We start from the raw sequence: 20,355 nt of genomic DNA, 5'->3' as shown, positions 1-20,355 counted from the left end.
TACTATTACAGTACCCAGTACCCAATGAGGCAAGATGCTCCAGGTGTGCCAGGACTGTCTTGTGACCAAGGTCATGCAAAGGCTGGAAACTTCAGAAAAACAAATCTATAAATAACAGAAAACAATCACTATTTTCCATAATGATTTCTTCAAGGTCTAAGTACTTCTAGAAAACAACTACTCATTCTGATGCTTGTCTTGGATATAGTGAAAACAGTTATTTCATTCTGTTTAACCTAGAAACAATGATTCTACTAATGTTTTAGCTACAGTTCCCATCTGTTCTTTGCTAAAGAACAGCTCTTTTATTTCTGGGGAATACTTTTGGGACCTATCTGTTATTCCACTGACTGACTTGTCATTTTGTCACCATCAAAACACTATTTTAACTACTATAGATTTGTAGTTTGTCTTCAGGTAGCATCAATTCTCTGATTTTATTCTTTTCCTCCAATATAGCTTTTACTATGATTAGTCTCCAGGAAATCCATGGACACCTTATTGTCATTTTGTTGGTGCCCACACACTACCTTACTGAGCTATTAATTGGATTGTTTTGAACCTATAGATCAAGGTGCAATAATAGATGTACCATGTCATTCTTCCCATCTATGAATATAAACAGTTGTTTCCATTTATTTAAAGTTCTGATTTTATTTGCTGTATTCTTGCAGTTTTCCTCAAGTAGATATTGTATATATTTTCTTATATTTGCATCTATGTATTTAATTTTGAAGACTCAATACAAAAGCTTTAGTGTTTTGAATTTAAAACCCATCTAATAAGAATGGTACATAAGAAAAGAACTGACATCTGTAAATTAATTTTAAGTTTTGAAATCCTGACATAATTCTTTTACTATTTGCTAGAAGCATTTTTTCTTCTTCTCAGTTTTCGTTATCCTATATTTTCTACATCAAATTCTAAGTCATCCATGAACAGAAACAGTTTTATTTCTTCCCTTCAAGTTTACTTATTTTTTTTCTTGGCTTACTGCATTATTGAGGACATCTAATATAGTGCTAAAATGATGAAAGAAGGGACATCTCTCTTTTATTATTGATCGTAGTGGAAAAACTACAGAGTTCATGCTGTGATAACTATATTTTTGTTTGTTCTATCAGTGGTTTATTGAGTTTCCTATATTATTAGGGATTTTAGCTTTTAATAAATACACAAAACTGGGGGCAGTAGTTCTTCAGTAATATTTTTTTCTGTATTTTCTTCATTCACATTCTGACAAGCCATTTAAGTGATATTTGTCTAACTAAATATCCTGTGGTACATTAACACTTGATTAAATTTTCTGTATGCATTTCATTTAAAGTATCATATATTACCAATATTATCATATTAGAATTAGAATTCATTATGAGTTTTCTCTTGCAATGTTTTTCTGCTGTTAATTATATATAGTTTATTTTTCATAATAGACAGTTATTCTAAAATCAAAATATATATATTCTTTCCTTAGAATGCATTTTCCTTTTCTGACCAAATGGAGTACAATTAATTTTCCTTATTATTCATTTAATATTATATCACCTGTATAATTATTGGTTTAATTTCAGTGAGTTGGGTTTCATACCTTATTAACCATTTTCTGATCAGAAGGATAGATAAAAAATCCCACAGTGTATTGTCTTAGGATTTCTTTTTTTAAATTTATTTATTTATTAAAGATTTCTGTCTCTTCCCCGCCACCGCCTCCCACCTCCTTCCCCTCCCCCAATCAAGTCCCCCTCCCTCCTCAGCTCAAAGAGTAATCAGGGTTCCCTGCCCTGTGGGAAGTCCAAGGAACCCCCACCTCCATCCAGGTCTAGTAAGGTGAGCATCCAAACTGCCTAGGCTCCTACAAAGCCAGTATGTGCAGTAGGATCAGAAACCCATTGCCATTGTTCTTGAGTTCTCAGTAGTCCTCATTGTCCACTATGTTCAGCAAGTCCGGTTTTATCTCAGGCTTTTTCAGACCCAGGCCAGCTGGCCTTGGTGAGTTCCCAATAGAACATCCCCATTGTCTCAGTGTGTGAGTGCACCCCTTGTGGTCCTGAGTTCCTTGCTGGTACTCCCTCTCCTTCTGCTCCTGATTTGGACCTTGAGATTTCTGTCCGGTGCTCCAATGTGGGTCTCTGTCTCTGTCTCCTTTCATCGCCTGATGAAGGTTAATATTCAGGAGGATGCCTATATATTTGTCTTTGGATACACCTTCTTATTTAGATCTTCTATTTGGTTCCATTGGTCCTCCTGTCTGTTCTATGCCAATACCAGGCTGTTTTCAGTACTGTAGTTCTGTAGTACAGTTTGAAGTCAGGGATTGTGATGCCTGACGTTCTTTTATTGTAGAGTATTGTTTGAGCTATCATGTTTTTTTTTTTTTTTTCCATATGAAGTTGAGTACCAATATTTCAAGGTCTTTGGAGAATTTTGCTGGGATTTTGATGGGCATTGCATGTACTCACTCATAGGTGATTTTTAAACATAAAGCAAAGAAAGCCAGCCTACAAACCACAATCCCAGAGAACTTAGACAACAATGTGGGCACTAAGAGAGACTTACATAGATCTAATCTACATGGGAAGTAGAAAAAGACAAGATCTCCTAAGTAAACTGGGAGCATGGGGACCTTGGGGGAGGTTTGGAGCAGGGAGGGGAGAGGCAGGGAGGGGAGCAGAGAAAAATGAAAAAGAAAAAAAAATCATCTTTTACTTACATGGGAATTGCATTTATTCATGCATTTTAGTTTTTAATCCTCTTTAATTTTTATTCATCATCTCTTTGTTATATGTATACGTTGTGTGTGTGTCTATACTCTTGTGTGTAAATATGTGGAGGTTTACAATAATTTCAGTTTCTAAGTTTATCACTCTCCATCAATCTTTGAGACAGAGTCTCTCATTGAAGCTAGAGTATTTCATTTTCACTAAACTATTCCTTCAGAAAGTTCCCAGTACCTGCCTTTCCCTGTCATTCCACTGCTGGTATTAAAGATGTGTGTTTATGCCCAGGTTTTACCCACTTGCATGTCTGAATCCACATGGGCACCAGATGAAGATGGACACTAAAAAGACATTCCACACTAGCTCAGAATTGAGTATAATAAAGTGTTATTTATTTAGGGATAGACTCACACAGATCATGTGTCTCTGCTCGAATGGGGAACAACAATCTAGTCCTGCAGTCTGATGTTCGCTTTACATTGCCATTTATAGTATAAGAGGTCATGCCCAAGTGGGCGGGTAACTTAAAAGCTACTGGCAGTAGGAATTCCTACAGCAGGTCCCCAATCTTACACGGCAAATAGTTTACCCATGGAATCATCTCTAATGGTCTTTTTCATTTCTTAGGAACAAAGAGATGTAACAGGCAATGAAATCATAAATAAGCTTCAGAATGCAGTTTTATTGAGTTGTTTGTAGAATTAAGGAAGACATTTTACCTCAATTGTTTAATTATCTTATGTAAAATATAAGTACTCACATCAAAGAATATTTATAGCTATTAGTGATATATGATTCTCAGAAGATGATGTTACATTAAATAAAATAAACATTTTGTTTCTTCAGTACATGCCTGCTTTTGTTTCTTGAAAATAAAATAATATTCATATTCTATTTAGAATTCTGTTTTAATAGTTGTTGCATAATTATAATCATTTAGTGAAATCTCATAGTAGTCATTATTGACATATAGTCTATAATAACCTTTACCTTAAATTTTAACCTGTAATTGAATATATAGAGAGATTTATTAAAAATGAAAAATATATCCAAATACAAATGTCTTCTTTTTATGAATCCCATGACTTGGATATTTGCTAACACATCTTTTGGACTTTGTAGTTTTCTTATCTGAATGGTTATGAGTATAGACATAACAGAAAAATATAGACAATCAGAAGAAGGTCATACAATACTCTAGCTTTCTAAATGCACTCATATACATATATTATAATATAATAACTATAGAAGAATATAGTATTAGGCACAAAGAAACCTTCTTTTGATGCATTGGTCAGAGTGGTCCATATGATTTCCAAAACAATATATTATCAATGAAGCCCTAGGTTTCTCTGCAGGGTTGAGAGTTGAGGGTAGGTCCCTATTGCTGAAGATACCATACATTTAGGATACACAATGCAGGTAATCCAAGCTGGATTCAGTCTTACAACCTCTTTCTTGTGGTATAGCTTACTTGGTTCCTGAAAATGCTGTGTAAGCTGAGAAGAGTAGAAAACAGTTAAATAGTCCACCTAGCTTTAATACTACAAACCATGACAATCACCAGCACATTAAGATATTAATAGGTGTAAGAAGTAGTTCTCAGATGTCTTGACAATCTACAGTTGTCTCATTGAATTTAAGGCCCACTCAATAGGAGAGAAATTATGCTGAGCACTAACTTAGCCAGCTTCTCAGGAGTAGTAAGGTCATGAACTTAGGAAAGAATTTACTACCATCATTTTGATAGATCAATGCTAATTCCATATTGTATTATTAATCTTATCATTATACTCACAGATAAGCGTATCTACAAGCCCTCATCAAAGAATCTTCTCTTAGCAAATGGAAGCCATCTTAGAAAACCACAACTGTACACAATGCAGAGATCATGGGGAGCACAGTCTCAATGGATACACAACATCACAGCTTCTGCATCTATGGCATATTGAACATCTAGGAAGAAGGGCCATCGAGATTGTAAAGGCCAGACTATCAGAGATGCTTCTGAGAATCACTCTTTTCTTAAAATCCTGTTTAAACAGTACTAGAAAGATGGCAGTATCAGTAGACATGCTGACATTAGTGGAAGGGGGAAATATCTCATGGGGTCTTATCCCTAGATGTAGAACTGTGGGCAACAAATTAGTCTCTTTCAGGGTTGAGCCCCTTCATTGGTTTTCCTATACAGAGCGGTCAGTCTTGAAACCATATACACACAAACAAGAAAAAGAGATTCAGCAAGGGAGATATATTTACACATGCACAGACACATATGTAAAAAAAACATAGTAAAATAAAAATACTATCAGCCTGAGAGGGGCATGGGAGCAACTAGAGGAAAGAAGTGAAACAATTTTATTGCAAGGGAAAACACTAAACATAAAAATCAATAAAATAAGATATTTTGAGCCTGAAAGTTTGAGACTTCCAAGGGTATAGATTTCTTTAAAAATTTACCTTCCATAATGAGATTGAATGCTATAAGAGAAACTTAACCTTGAAGATAAAACTTTTAGAGTACTTCAATTTATAATTAATGATAGTTATGTTGCAAAAGTAAAATGGACAAACATAAAAGCAATATTCACTTATTCAAAGAAATGTACATGAAAATTCCACTTAGCCAATCTAAATGTGGCAATGGACTAAGCAGTGAAATTCAAGAGTACAACACAGACTCAAATTTTAGTTAGATAAAATTGATTCCAATATCCACCTTGCGGTGTGAGGTTTTCTTTGGGAGGTGATGTCTGAAAAGCTGCTTAATTGACAAGTGGCTTTGGTCTTGTGCACATGTTTATCAGCTCATGACTCAATCTTTAAAAATGCTCCTTGACAGACTCATAACTGTTAAATTTTATCTTCTTGCACTCAAACCCAGGCATATATTTCCCAATGACAAAAGTGTTATTTGTCTAATTTTGGAGCCATTTATATCCGGACAGCTTTTTAAATTTTAATTTATGCTCATTATTATGTGTTTGTGAATGTACAGTTGGGTTGCTGTGGCATGCATGAGGTAGTTAGAGACTGCTCATTCCAGTTGCTTCTCTCCTTCTGCACCATATGTGGCCTCCAGGGATGAACTCAGGCTGCCTGTCTCGCAGTACAGCTGTTTTATGCATTGAACCAACTGACTGGCCCTGAGCAGTCTTTTCTTTGTAAAATTCCAATGGTGGCATTGATTCTAGAAACTATTGTATCTCTATTTACAGATTGTGAACCTGTCAATGTGGATACATAGTTAGGTCCTCGAGTTTCATATTCTTGAGAAACTGAAGCAAGAGAGTCACTTGAAACCAAGAACTCAAGACCACTTTGAGTGACATAAAACATCATGTTTCAGAAAATGAATATATCGGATTTTAATTGTCTACATTTATGAGTGTATATATATATGTATATATACATACACATATCTGGATATATATATATATATCCAGAGACACATATAGTATTAATATCATACTAATATAAGAATGAACAACAAATTGGTAATCCACCTCAAAAAACTCTAAATTTTACCACATGTGAACATAAGCTCTGAGACCAGAAAATTCAAGCCTGGAATTTATGCATGTGTGTGCACCAGAACATGAGGTATGAGAGACTGCACATTCCAGCTGCTTCTCTCCTTCCACACCACATGTGGCCTCCGAGGATGAATTCAGGCTACTTGTCTTGCACTACATGTGCAAAAATATTTATAAAAACGTTATTTAAATCAGTTAAAGTGAGCCAGGCAGTGGTGTCACACGTCTTCAATCCCAGCACTCTTGAGGCAGAGGCAGGCAGATCTCTGTGAGTGTGAGGACAGCCTGGTCTAAAAAAGTGAATTCCAGGACAGCCAAGACTGTTTCACAGAGAAACCCTGTCTCAAAAAGCCAAACCAAACAAGCAAGCAAGCGAGCGAGCAAACAAACAAACAAACAAACAAATACCTGGCTATAGTTGTGAAACTTCCAAATATTAGTGAACATTAGGTAACAGTTGTTTATTTATGTTGTATGTTTATAAAAGGCAACCACAACACAGTGCTCCTCACAAAGCTTGTATAGCTCCCCCAGATGTAACGAGGGAAGAAGTTAAATGATTGTAATCTGAAAAGTTCTATTACTGTGGTCCTCAAGAGAGAACCAACTAAGTTGAAGACAGGCATAGTGGTGCTTTATACCAGATTGTTTGTTCTGATAGTAAAGCATACATCTGATTGATGTGCATTTTATGCGCGCCATATCCCAGTAAAATATAAGTTAAAAATACGTCAACTGTGGGAAAGAGTTTCCTGATTTGGGGTGAGGGGTGGTCAGAGGATAATAGAACAGAACAGAGAGCAGTTCTCTCGTTGACTTAATTCTTTGTCCCTGGCTGGCTTGCTAAATTCAGTATTTCAGCACTGGGGACTTGCCAGCTCAGATTTTGGATCCTCAGAGGCTCACAAACTTCCTGCGTGGGCTCCTCCTGCTCGGCGTTGGTTGAGGATGGATGTATGTGGGGACGCAGAATGAAAGCAAAACAAAACAAAACAAACAAACAAAAAAAAAAACCCCAACTCCTCTTCAGTTCCACACAGCAGTACAACAGGAATGGCAGAGAGAAGCGCAAAGCTGTGGGGTGAGCACAAAAGGCCCGCGCTAGTGCCAGCGTTTCAGTTGCTGCTGGCTGGACAGCTCCTGGATGACTTCCGGTCCTGGGGTGGACCAGTGGGGCAGGTAGGGTTCTTGGTCCCACTGGGACTGACCTCTGTTCTCCTGCTTGTTAATAGTAACGGGAACTAAGACTTAAAGAAGAGGAATAAAGCCTCAACCGCCTTGCTTTTTGTTAGAGTTTACATCGCAAACCTGCAGTAGTGAAGGGAACCTCTCCTAGGGAGAAGCTCAGGAGCGCAGCACGCAGACTTCTCTGAGGGCCAGCGCGGTGGCTCAGTCCCAGGAGTCACAAACTTGCCAGGATTAGAAGCAAATCAGTTAAACCCACTTCGTGCTCATTGCACTTTTCGAGACATTCGAGTGCATGAAAACTCCTGCCGGTTCCTTGGAAAAAGAGAATATGCCCCCCAGGTCTCTTTCCAACCTCTCCTTGCCCGCGGAGGCGAATGAGAGCGAGCTGGTTCCCGAGGTGTGGGAAAAAGATTTCCTGCCGGGCTCAGACGGGACCACCGCGGAGTTGGTGATCCGCTGTGTGATCCCGTCCCTCTACCTAATCATCATTACGGTGGGCTTGCTTGGCAACATCATGCTGGTGAAGATATTCCTCACCAACAGCGCCATGAGGAGCGTCCCCAACATCTTCATCTCTAACCTGGCGGCTGGGGACCTGCTGCTGCTGCTGACCTGCGTTCCAGTGGATGCCTCCCGCTACTTTTTTGATGAGTGGGTATTCGGCAAGCTGGGCTGCAAACTCATCCCGGCCATCCAACTCACCTCAGTGGGGGTTTCTGTGTTCACGCTCACCGCCCTCAGCGCTGACAGGTAAGAATATAGTTAGCAAGGGGATACATTCGAAAAGTGATGGGCAGGGACAGGGTCCCAGCATGGTTGGGAACTGGGATGTTCCATCCAGGGAATAAATGTTAAGATAGTTTGGGGTTGGAGATGGGGAAAAGAAAGCGTATGTATGTAATGGAAGCTTAGTATCTCGAGTTAAAAACGCAATGAGAAGCGAAGTTTAAAAACATATACAAACCATTTAAATACTTTAAACTCACACACGCTAGTAAGATCTCCCACACACTTTCGAAGCCTTACTATGAACTTCATAGAAGATCTACAGCATAAACGAGTTAAAGTTCAGTTGCCTTCTGGATTTTTTTAAAAAATATTTTTCTGTGTGTAAACTTGAGCAAGCTCTTTCCTGATTCAGTAGGGTGATATTCTCACATGTTAGAACACAAAGTTCAACTTGTGGAAATTGCTCCGTTTAGTCTGTGCACCATTTACAATGTGAAGTAAATATTATTTGTCTAACTGAAAACAATCAGAATTATTAGTGTTCTTTAAAAATAGGCTGTCATATCTTCCTGTTGGAAAACCTTAAGTTCTTCTAGTTCTTGGTGAAATCAAGTGATCTCCTTCCCCCATAATGCTAAATTTTATTGTCTTAAAACAATGCTATGGGAACAGCCTTAATTATCAAGTCTTCTTTCATATACTCTATAAGAGCAAGCATTCATTGTTCTACTTGGCAGACCAGTTGGTCAACTTTATCATTTTCCATGTGTGGATCCCGAAGCCCAGAGAACGGAAGTCCTCCTGTGATTTCTGGGAGAAAAATCCAGGCTTACTGAATGGAGGCTAGGACTTTTATCCTGGGCTGTCTGCATCAGACTTTCAGGTCTTTTATGTAGGCAGGAATGTCTAGGTGGTTGTCTGGGGGCAATGTTTGTAATTAGGAGCTGTGGTCTCTTTTTCTTGGCAATGAAGGACAGACGGAAGTTATTTAGCTAAACAATTTAACTTGGCTATAAGAATGGTATTTGTTATCCTTATTAATTTGCATGTTGAATTATTAATGATTCAGGATCTGAGATTCTGGGGTTTGGATATACTTTATACTAATTTGGAATAAGAGAATTAATATATATTGGAAATATGACAATATTCAGTGGAGAGTCTTTTTGATGCTGTTGTCAAGTAGATACTCAGCTTATATTGCATACTCTTTCAAAATACTACTGGAAAAGTGATTAAAAATTTAAATAATTTAAATTTTTTTAAAATAATTTATGAACCTTATTTTGTCTTTTTAGCATCAGTTCTATTATCTTTTCAAAAGTTTTATTTGAACTTTAAGGCTAAAATTGACATTTATGCTTGGCTGCTCTTCTTTGGGTGACCTATTTTAATCAGACTCTAAAGAAGCAAATTTAGTTAGAACAAAACACAATGATTAGCCATCACGATAGGTGAACCTGACACAAAGCATTCATTTTAAAAGTATGGCATTAATAGCAATACTCAGGGATTGAGTTTATTTCACATACAAGTTTTCCAATCTATTGTCATGGAAACAAGTAGATTTTCCCTGATCAGAGGCAGAAGACTGAAGACTCTCCTGCATTTAGGACATGCTGGCAGCATCATATATACACCACAGCAATGTAGACAAAAAGATGTTCACATTATAAAGGCAAAGACTGGCACATTGCCTCTTTTGGACCATTGAGTACCCTGGCTGTTTTCAATTTGGAAAAATCAACAAAGCTTAGATAAAAATGTCAATAACATGACAAGCATAAAAAGGGAGGAAAAACAAGTGTCAGGAAAATGAAAGAAAAAATATAGGATGACCCACACTTTCACAAAAGATAATTAATTTTTTGAGAACTTTCTAGTTGTCATCCAAATAAAAAGTTGCCTTTTATAGTAAGAACCCAGTTGTGATGTTTTTTACAGAGCCATAGTTACAGTATGATCTCTGCACCTAATTTGTTACATTTATATTAAATAAAGCGTGTGATACTATATGTGACTGTAGTAAATTATGTCTTTTGCTCAATTGAATTCAATCACTGCTAGATTACTTCCATTTTCCTTCTCATTAGAAGTAGCATCATTGACTTAAAATGCACTGTGTTATTCTTGAATATCAATACTGTTTACACAATTCATTTATGGCTGTGTGACTTTGTTTATACTTGTGACACACATGTTAAGGAAGATGGGAATGTGCCAGCCTGGATTTTATGGCATCTGGGTCCTCTTTGCAGCCATTTTAAACACAGATTTTACCTGAAGAAGGATGACAAAATACCACAAAACTTATGCTCCTAAGGTTGTGTTTCCTAATATGAAATCAATATTACCTTCAGAGAAGGCATCTGACTTTCTAAACACTGGATTTCTGTTCTTCCCAGAAATCCACTGTGCATGTGAACCCACTGCACTGGAAATCCTGCAGGAAGCCGGAGGCAATGCTTCCCAGTGCTAATTGTTTGTAAGCATAATCTATATGCAGACTTGAAAAATATTAGTAAAGTAAAGGCAAAATCTCTCAATGCGCATCCTTGGGACTCTGTCATTCAATCTCTGTACAAACTTAATTGATCCTTCTTGTTCTACCCCACTTCTCTAGGTGATTCTGAAGTTTGACGCACACTGAACATTACTAGACAGTCTCTACTGTACACTTCCTGTCCTTACCTTCTATTTAACAGTTCCACTTACCACGATTGATTTTCATTAATGATGTCCCTAATACTCAGACAAATAGCCATTTACTGAGCACACACTGTGTGCTCTGGACATTTTACCATGTACTAGTGAAGCATCAATGAGCAATAGCCTTTCTTCTGTTAATCTATAGCATTCTTCCTGCACAATAATGTTCAATAACATAAAAGACAGTAGCTTAACTAGACATGCTCAAAGAAACAAAGATTTTTGAGATGTTCTGATTACATTTGCAAGAAGAAAAAAAGATCTATTTTTATTTTATATTGTGATTAAACTCAATTTTATAATTACATTAAATTTATACTACCTACAGATATCATAAATGAGATTCAAATTGATGAAGAAATCATCCACTAAAGTTTAATATATGGATGATGATTATACTTCTCTATGGCTGCCTATTGATTGGGTATTCTTTAATTCAGTTTTCAATTAGGAATATCTCTCTGAGACTATTTGTAAGGGAAAATGTAACATTTTACACATATCTGCCATGCTGCTGAGTTTAATTAAATAGGTTTTATGCTGAGCGATATCTTTCTCATGTTTAATGTAAATATTTGAAGAAAGCATGATAAAACATGCCCACTTTAGTATTCATTAGAGGACTTTATTTATCACTTTATGTTTTTCCAAAGATATACTTGCAGCATTAATATTTTTCAGATTTGTATCTATAGCTCAGTGGTATAATGCTTGCTTTACATGCATGATGTCTTGGATTTATTCCCTAGCACTCCCTCCTCCCCCACAAAACAAACAAACAAAAACAAACAAAGAAACAAACACTCACAGTTGTAAGATATGTTACAGTTCTGACAGCTTTTGTAATCTGTTGTTCTTTCTAGTGTATTTCTTTGTTTATAGAATTTATAATATTGTCTTTTCATTCAGTTGTGTATTATCTAAAGATTTCCTGAGATATATTTCTTGCAGAATGTGACAAGAATTATCCCTGCTGAAAAGGCCATCCTCATCTTTACCCTACTCTCCAGCTAGGTTTCTTTTCTTAAATGAATTTTGGCCTATTGCTAGGAATCTTACCACAACGAACAGTTTATATATATTATTACCATTTAAGTTTCTGGATCTGAAGTGCATATTATAATATGAAGGTAAGGTTTGTGTCATCCTAAAATTTATAAGCTGAAATCTTCCCCCACAAAACAATGGTAGCAGGTACTAGAAACTTTAGGAGGTGATTAGGTCTTTAGAGAAGGGTCATTGTAAAAACAACTCCAGAAGGACCCAGTAGAAGACACTGTTTATGTTCAGTAAGTGAAGGCACAGTGAAACCACTAACTACGGGAAGAAAGAAAAGCGTTGGTGGGAACAACCTGCCAGGTTGCCTCGGAGGATAGATGTTAGCAGCTAGCCAGGAAAGCAGGTCGGGTCTATATGATAGTCATCAGGGTCGGGTGCTTGGCTGAGCAGGCTGTCTCCAAATATGAGTCCTTTCCCACCTGTCATGACTACACATTGCCACTAAGATACAAAAGGTGAGGGGATAGACTTCTATATGGCCTGACAAAATAAAATAGGCCTATAAAAACAGAATACTCTTCAATGTTCAGTTCTTTCAATTGTGCTGTGGAGAAAAATCCCACTCTGGACTCATATCTGAGACTTATTGATTAGGAAAACGTTAAGGAAAAATGTGGAGAGTCTCAGAGTCTGAAGTTATGAGACAAGAATCAAGGTAGAATTTAACAGCATTCTCTGTAACTCAGTTATTTCCCTTAGCTAGCAATTATAATGATAGATTGGAAATGAACATTTATGTAAAAATAGAATAGCTTATCAGATTCATTGAAAAATGATACATGTACTGTGCATTAATTGAAGATAAAATCATTGTGAAAGGGTCAATCATCACTGCTTAGGAGATTCTACTTTAAAATATTCTCTCTGCTTGCGCTCTGTGCCAAGAAGGCCTGGAATGAATTGGAGACACTGAGATGCCAGGGAGTTTGTATCTTCCATACATTAGAAAGCAGCTAGGATAAAACAAAGTATTGGTACTTATACTTCCAGAGAAATTTATTCCCCTCTCCCCTCCTTCTCTTTCTCCTTCCCTTCTTTCTCTTTTTTTCTTTTATCCTCCATTTTCTTCTTCTTTCCCTCCCTCCCTCCTTTCTTCCTAGAGAGTAACTTGAGTCTCTTGTTCTAGGTACAGAGCTATTGTGAACCCCATGGACATGCAGACTTCTGGCGTGGTGCTGTGGACCAGTGTGAAGGCTGTGGGCATCTGGGTGGTCTCTGTGTTGTTGGCTGTCCCAGAAGCTGTGTTTTCGGAAGTAGCACGAATTGGTAGCTTGGATAATAGCAGTTTCACGGCATGCATACCTTACCCGCAAACAGATGAGCTGCATCCAAAGATTCACTCAGTGCTCATTTTTCTTGTTTATTTCCTCATACCACTTGTTATTATAAGTATTTATTATTATCATATTGCAAAGACTTTAATTAAAAGTGCACACAATCTTCCAGGAGAATACAATGAACATACCAAAAAGCAGGTAAGTTGGGTCAGGATCTGTGTGTGTGTGTGTGTGTGTGTGTGTGTGTGTGTGTGTGTGTCTGTGTGTGTTATTTTATGGGTTGTTAATCTTATGAAATATAAAGACAGCCTATGGGCTTTCACTTGCTTTACCAGAGGGATTCTTGGAGAATTTCTTGTATGTGTTTGTGTCACATATAAATGGATTCTACCCGGATCCCATTTATCAGATATCTGAGCCTCTGACAAGAGTTGGAATGTTATCAGTAGAAACTAATGTCCCTGTTCTTGATGACAGTTATGTTGGTAAAAAACCTGCTTAGTAGTGTGAGGACTGAGTTCGGGTCCCCTGAAGCCATGTAAAAATGTCAGGCATGGGCCATAACTAACAACAAGAGGAGGAAATGTGAAGACAGGAAATTCCCTGGAGCTTGCTGGCCAGTTAGTCTACTACCAGTACAAAGGGTTCAATGAGAGAACCACCCCTCCCAAACAAAGAAGAGAGTGATAGTGGAATACACGGTCAGCTTCTGGCTTCTACACACAAGTACATATGCACATATGTATTCACATGCACATGTAATTGGCCAGAACATGTTTCAGGGAGGCAATGGCAGCTTGTTGCCGATTTGAAGACAAACTTAATCTGAGATAACTGAAGTTGGTGGTGGATGTTGAGGATGGAGAGAATGGAACCTTGAGTCACCAATCAGCAGCAAGAGCTGGCAGAGGTTTTCATGGGGCAAAGCAGCCTTCATTAGTTATCAATGTGAAGAGTCGACATTCATTTTAGAGATTCAGATACTGAACCAATGTTTCAAACAAACAAATCATTCATTATTTAAATATCTGGAACCATGGAGGCAAAAAAATCTATGCAACAGGTTCATTGTGTCTTTTACTTTATATAACTAGACACACACACACACACACAATCTAACTAGTTCTGTAATCTAAGTTGTATCACAATTGGATGTTTGAGTTTTGATTTTTGATTTCCTTTAAGTTGAATTCTTCGAATACCCACAGCTTTTTTAAAAATGCTACTAGTTCTGCCTTATTTTTGTAAATTTCCTCTTGGAGATTTATAAACCATGATTGGGTACCCGATTCTTGACATTTTCCAACGTATCATCTCAAAGCCCAACTTTCTAGAAATTGAGTATCCAGTTTAAGAATGCCATGGAAGTTTCACACCTGTGCTGTGTCATCTAGGGAGGATACCATGAGAACTCTAAACTCCATATTCATACTTCTGAAAACGGTTGCGTTGTCTAATGTAGGGCACCAAGATGCAACAGTAGGACCACTGCTTTCTATTTCTCAGTTTCAGGTTTCAGCTATGTGTGTTTCAGCTTTCAGACTTTTCTTTTTTTCTTAAATATTCTAGCTGCTGACCAAAGTCTCCATTGCACAAAACGTGAAGACTGTTGTCAGTGTCTTCTGATGAACTTGTTCCTACTCACACTGTTATACTTACATATTTAAGCAAATTGGGAAATAAAATCTAAATTTTGTACTTTATATTTTATAGAAGTATTCTTAAGTTAAAATATTAAATGTCTAACTTTGAATTCTATTTCTTACAAACCTGAAGCTTTCTTTAAATAGTAAGCATAGCATAAATTTTATGAAAAAGAAACATACAATATAATCCAGTTTAATAATGTTAGTAGGGTTCATAGTTACATCATAAGTTTAAAAATCATTTTATCCATCTATCTATCTATCTATCTATCTATCTATCTATCTATCTATCTATCTATCTATATGTCTGCCATCTATATCCATCCATCTATATGTCTATTATTTATCCTTCGTCTATCTATTTATATGTGTGTGCATACTTATACATTCAGCCCATGGTGAGTCTATGAGAATTTGAGGACTGCTTCCTGGACTTATTTCTCCTTTTCTACCATATGGGCCCATAGTATTGAATTCAGTTCATTAGGTTTAAGATTATATGGATTTAGCCACTAAGCCACCTCTCCAATTCCAGAAAATTTTGATTATTATCTGAGGTATCTGTTTATGTCTGTGTGTGTGTGTGTGTGTGTGTGTGTGTGTGTGTGTGTGTGTGCGGGAAAGAGAGAGAGAGAAGAAATAGTGAGAACTATAAGAAAAATAGTCAAGTTCTATTTTAATAAGTCATTTTTTTCTTGTTTAAAATACCCTGATACTTGGAAAATATATGCACTTGTGTGTGTTCTATGCTTAATCAATTTAGTATATTTAATATAAATAAAATATTTTACATTTTTTACTAACATGGCCCTACCTTAAGTAAAAAGATAATACCTTAAGGAGTTCATTAATATTACTACTTTGACATGAAGATTGTTATGCATAATTTATCATCTGACCTTATAGAATTGCTAAATATTTTTAAAAGAAATTAATGTGGTGAACAAAATAGTCTTGGTCCAGCTGTTAGAGCAATCACTTGATGAGGGAAAGAAACAATGTGTGTGTTTGGGTTTCACCACAAGCACTGATAAGGTTCCTTGCTCCTGGGCGGTGAGTTTGGGCTGTGACTGCCTCTCTTTCCATTTGACCAATGGGCATCTCTGCTGCTGTTCACAGATGGAGACCCGGAAACGCCTGGCTAAGATTGTGCTTGTTTTCGTGGCCTGCTTTGTCTTCTGCTGGTTTCCCAACCACGTCCTTTACTTGTACAGGTCTTTCAACTACAAGGAAATCGACCCTTCCCTTGGTCACATGATAGTCACCTTAGTGGCCCGGGTTCTGAGTTTCAGCAATTCCTGTGTCAATCCCTTTGCTCTTTACCTGCTCAGCGAAAGCTTCAGGAAGCACTTCAACAGCCAGCTCTGCTGCAGGAGGAAGTCCTATCCCGAAAGGTCAACCAGCTACCTTCTCAGCTCTTCTGCTGTGAGAATGACTTCTCTGAAGAGCAACACAAAGAACATGGTGACCAGTTCTGTCCTGATAAATGGGCATAGTGCAAAGCAGGAGATAGCACTGTGATAGGAGGCCATTCAGCTCACTCTTGGAACATCCCATACAGACTTTGCTATTATTATTGAGCAAAACAGAACTAAATAATTTCCACATGCATACTATTCCCTAGCTGACTCAAGAACAAGACAAATAGTTTTCTCTCAATAGAATTTTGCATTACACCATGTACATCTATATTAAACACACATAACTTAGATATATCTTTTGCTAACATTGATTTACAAATTCCCTGGAATTTAAGGCATTGCAATAAGCAACTGTGCCATATTTGCTTTAATTTTTTTTATTCTAAATCATAGAGAATATTTCCATACTGAGTCAGTAATTTGGTGAGAGATAATATTCAAACACCTACTATTGGTAATAAACACATCATTCTGATGAGTTAATTTTATTTATAACTAATATATATATATAAATATAAATTTTAGCCCCCTCAAGTGGAGTTTTATCATTATCCATCAATATTTATGGTTCTTTACATAATTATAACTTTTAGAAATGTTTCTAAGTTCAAGATAAAGTTTTGGAAAGTATGATAACATTTTTATTATGAATTGTAAGTTGATATATGAATGTGTATATGTAAAACAGGCATTATATGCTCCAAATTCCAATAACAATACTCAGACTATTGCATGACCATTTTTGTAAGCAGTTAAATTCTTGACAATTTGGTTGCTTCTGTGTAGGTAATACAATTTGTATAATTCTGGTGAAATCTCATTTGCTCTTGCATCTGCCAGCTGACAAGTGTATGGGATCTCAGGCACTTTTCTCCGCATGATATCACAGTTTTCTCTGAATAAACATCTTGATCTTTTTCAACAGATTATAAACACTGTTTTATGAAATCCCAAAGCTACTTCTTTCATCAACCTACACGAAATGTCTAATTCTTTAGTTTCTTCATGCCAAATTGAATTCTAAATACATCAAGGTGACTTTACTGGCACATTAAGCTTCGCTTTAAATATTCCTAACCCATACTACTGAAGAAATGAAAAAATCATTTGGATACAGCAATTGAAAAATAAATGAAAGCAGATTTTCTATACATATGATAATAAGGATGATAATGAACACTAATCAAATGTTTGTTGTTTTCTAAGGTATTGCCAGAGCTTTAGATGTAATTTTAATTTTTCTTCCATATAAATTCTTAAAATGAATAAACGAAGGATCCAATTTTCTAGGTTATGAAGATGCTAAAATTGTGGGGTATCTTTACTCAAAGAACAACACAATTCACAAATCCAATGAGATCTTAATACATTGCCAGAAACCTGCTCTTTAACCTTCATTAACTTCATGAAAAGATCATATGTAAAGTAGGCCTTGCTTTCTTTATTTTATAGATTGTGAAATTGAGGCTCAACTCTATTTAGTGACTTAGGGGGAAAATAATCCTGCCATGTGAACAACTTGGAATATAAAACCAGATACCTCATCATAAAGTGTGTGCTCAACTGCTCCACTGCCATTCAGTTGTGACTTTGGACTGCTGATCTCCACCTTCAGGCAAGTTTCAGATCTATTCACCATGAAGTCACACAGCGCACATAAAGTTTACATTAACGTTGAGCATCTCAAAATTATTTCAGGCCCATTCACTGCAATTTGTACAGTCAAATCCCAAGAATTAAGAATCCTTGGTCAGGGAGGGGGAGAGGGGCGGGAGGAGGGGGAGGGAAATGGGAGGCTGGGAGGAGGCAGAAATTTTTTTTTTCTTTTCAATAAAAAAAATGAATCCTTGGTCACTGTAGAATATTTCTTCTTAAGGATATTAGGAAGATAATAGGCACATAAGAAAGATGTCTGGTATTATTCTTTTAGTCTATATACATAGAAATAGATAAAATATTATAAAACAGATGCATATATCTTTAATTTAATTATATGACCTTAAAACGAAAAGGAAATGTGCATACATTAACTATGAATTCAAGAGAATGCAATTGGGATATAACAATCAGATATTTTGTAAGGATGAAAGACATTTATTTATGAAACAATTTCAGCAACTTTTTTCTAAGCCTTTTACTGCAATGTTTTTCTGCACAGATGGCAATGCAAATCTCTCGCTTCCTTTTACTAGAACGTGTATTAACAATGGGAATAGCTCTAAATGTATTATTAGAGCTTGCCTGTATTTAAACTTTAAGCTGTTTTATTTTTATTTTATGTGTATGAGGTTTTCGCCTTCATACACATATGTGCACTGTATGTGTTCTTGGTGGCTGTGGATGCAAGAAGGCACTGAATTCCCTGGAACTGCAGTTACAGGTTGTGAGCCACATATGAGTGCTGGGAACCAAGACTAGGTCTTCTGCAAGAGAAGCAAGAAATTTTGACAGCTGAACTATTTTTCCACTGCTTCAAAAGTTCTCTCTTTTTTTTGGCATACATGGAAAGTTACTACATTAGTATATATTTCATAATGTGTAGTAAGGAGGCTGCTTGTTGGTTGCCAGCCAATTAGCCCCCAAATAGTCACACAGAAACTGTATTAATTTAATCATTGCTTGCCCCGTTAGTTCTAGCTTCTTATTGGCTAATTTCTTACATATTAATTTAACTCATTCCATTAATATGTGTATCGCTACAAGGCTGTGGTTTACAGGGCAAAATTCCCAGCATCTGTCTCCAGTGGCTCCATGGCTTCTCTCTGAATGCCCTTCTGAGCATTCAGCCTAGCTTTCCCTTCATAGCTAAATTTTATCCTGCTATAGGTCCAAAGAAGTTTCTTTTTTAATTAATGGTAATCTCGGCACACAGAGGAAATTCTCACATCACCTCGTCTTTTTTGTTTAAATAAAAAGAAAGGTTTTAACTTTAACATAGTAAAATTACATGTAACAAAACAAGTATCACACAAGAATTGCACTTACAATATTTGTATCTACTTTATCTTTTATCATAACTGAGGAAAAATATAACTATAAATTCTTCAACTCCATCAAAGACTACAGAAGGATATAATATTACCTAAGTAAACAGGATGTACATTGTAAGCAAAGTCCAATACTCTGGAATTGACAGAGACATCTCGCTGCCTGGACAGTCACTCAAAGTTTTTCTGTACCATTGGGACATCCATCTTCAGACTACTGGCCCATAGTATCCAGAAGACTTTTCCATGAAGCAGGAAATTTCAAAGACAGTTCTGCCTATATTGGCAATTTGTCAGTAATTTTCTTCTGTGTCCTGCAGAATGTCTGGCAGATTCTTTCATGAAGCAGGAACCCCAAGGAGTGTCTCACCTTTAAGCAAGTTCAACAGTCATTTCACTGTGGGTTCTGCATGTCAAGTTTAGCAGTTCAGGCAGGAAGAGTTTCTTTACCAAAGGCTAACCAACTTCATAAGGAGTTTCTTCAATTCCCATCTTCCTCTTGAAGTAGCTTGTGCTGCCAGGAGCAGATGTGTCTTATTGTCATGAAAAGTCCTAAGTTATTAAAACATTTTAAATGCCATAGTCTGAAGGTGTCTGAAAGATTTGAAGAATACCTATCTAACTGAAATACATCTCTATACCACTAGAAAATCTAACTAACATGACTAAAAGCTTGACTATTATAGATGAGTATCTAATTTAATAACCTATACAACCATTTTTCCATCCCTTCAAAAGTTCTCTTTCTTTGGCTTAGATATGGAGAATTACTACATTAGTATGTATTTTACAATGTACAATTAAACTATATTGATTATGGTAAAGGGAATAATAGATGCTATCTTTATTAAATGGTTGCAAACAAACAATGCTTTTCTCATTGCATGCATATAGCCACACACTTGAATTATGAGATTCTATTCATATCAAAATTAGAGTTGAAAATTTTTCACTTGTTGGATTTTGTGTGTTTAGTGTATATCTACTTGTTGATGGTCCCTGATTTGTGATGGTTAGACATATCTACTCTCTTTTTCTACCCTACAATTTTTCCTCTCTACAACTGTATAAAGTTGATATGCCTTA

At 36.5% G+C, this 20,355-nt stretch overlaps 1 protein-coding gene across 1 annotated transcript; it reads left to right on the top strand.

Moving 5' to 3' along the window:
* The first annotated feature begins 7,460 nt into the window (after positions 1 to 7,460).
* Positions 7,461 to 16,816, top strand: Nmbr (neuromedin B receptor). Its single transcript, XM_005360990.2, has 3 exons — positions 7,461 to 8,191; positions 13,065 to 13,413; positions 15,981 to 16,816. The coding sequence occupies exons 1-3, from the start codon at positions 7,734 to 7,736 to the stop codon at positions 16,380 to 16,382; spliced, it is 1,209 nt and encodes a 402-aa protein (XP_005361047.1). The 5' UTR covers positions 7,461 to 7,733; the 3' UTR covers positions 16,383 to 16,816.
* Positions 16,817 to 20,355: the final 3,539 nt, after the last annotated feature.

Source organism: Microtus ochrogaster, linkage group LG4 (genome assembly GCF_000317375.1).
Source record: "Microtus ochrogaster isolate Prairie Vole_2 linkage group LG4, MicOch1.0, whole genome shotgun sequence".
Lineage (NCBI taxonomy): Eukaryota > Metazoa > Chordata > Mammalia > Rodentia > Cricetidae > Microtus > Microtus ochrogaster.
This window is presented reverse-complemented; position numbering and strand designations above follow the sequence as displayed.

Coding starts and splice junctions, on each gene's coding strand:
- Nmbr (XM_005360990.2), top strand. CDS start 7,734: ATGAAAACTCCTGCCGGTTCCTTGGAAAAAGAGAATATGCCCCCCAGG. Junction 8,192..13,064: donor ACCGCCCTCAGCGCTGACAG/GTAAGAATATAG, acceptor CTCTTGTTCTAG/GTACAGAGCTATTGTGAACC. Junction 13,414..15,980: donor ATGAACATACCAAAAAGCAG/GTAAGTTGGGTC, acceptor TGCTGTTCACAG/ATGGAGACCCGGAAACGCCT.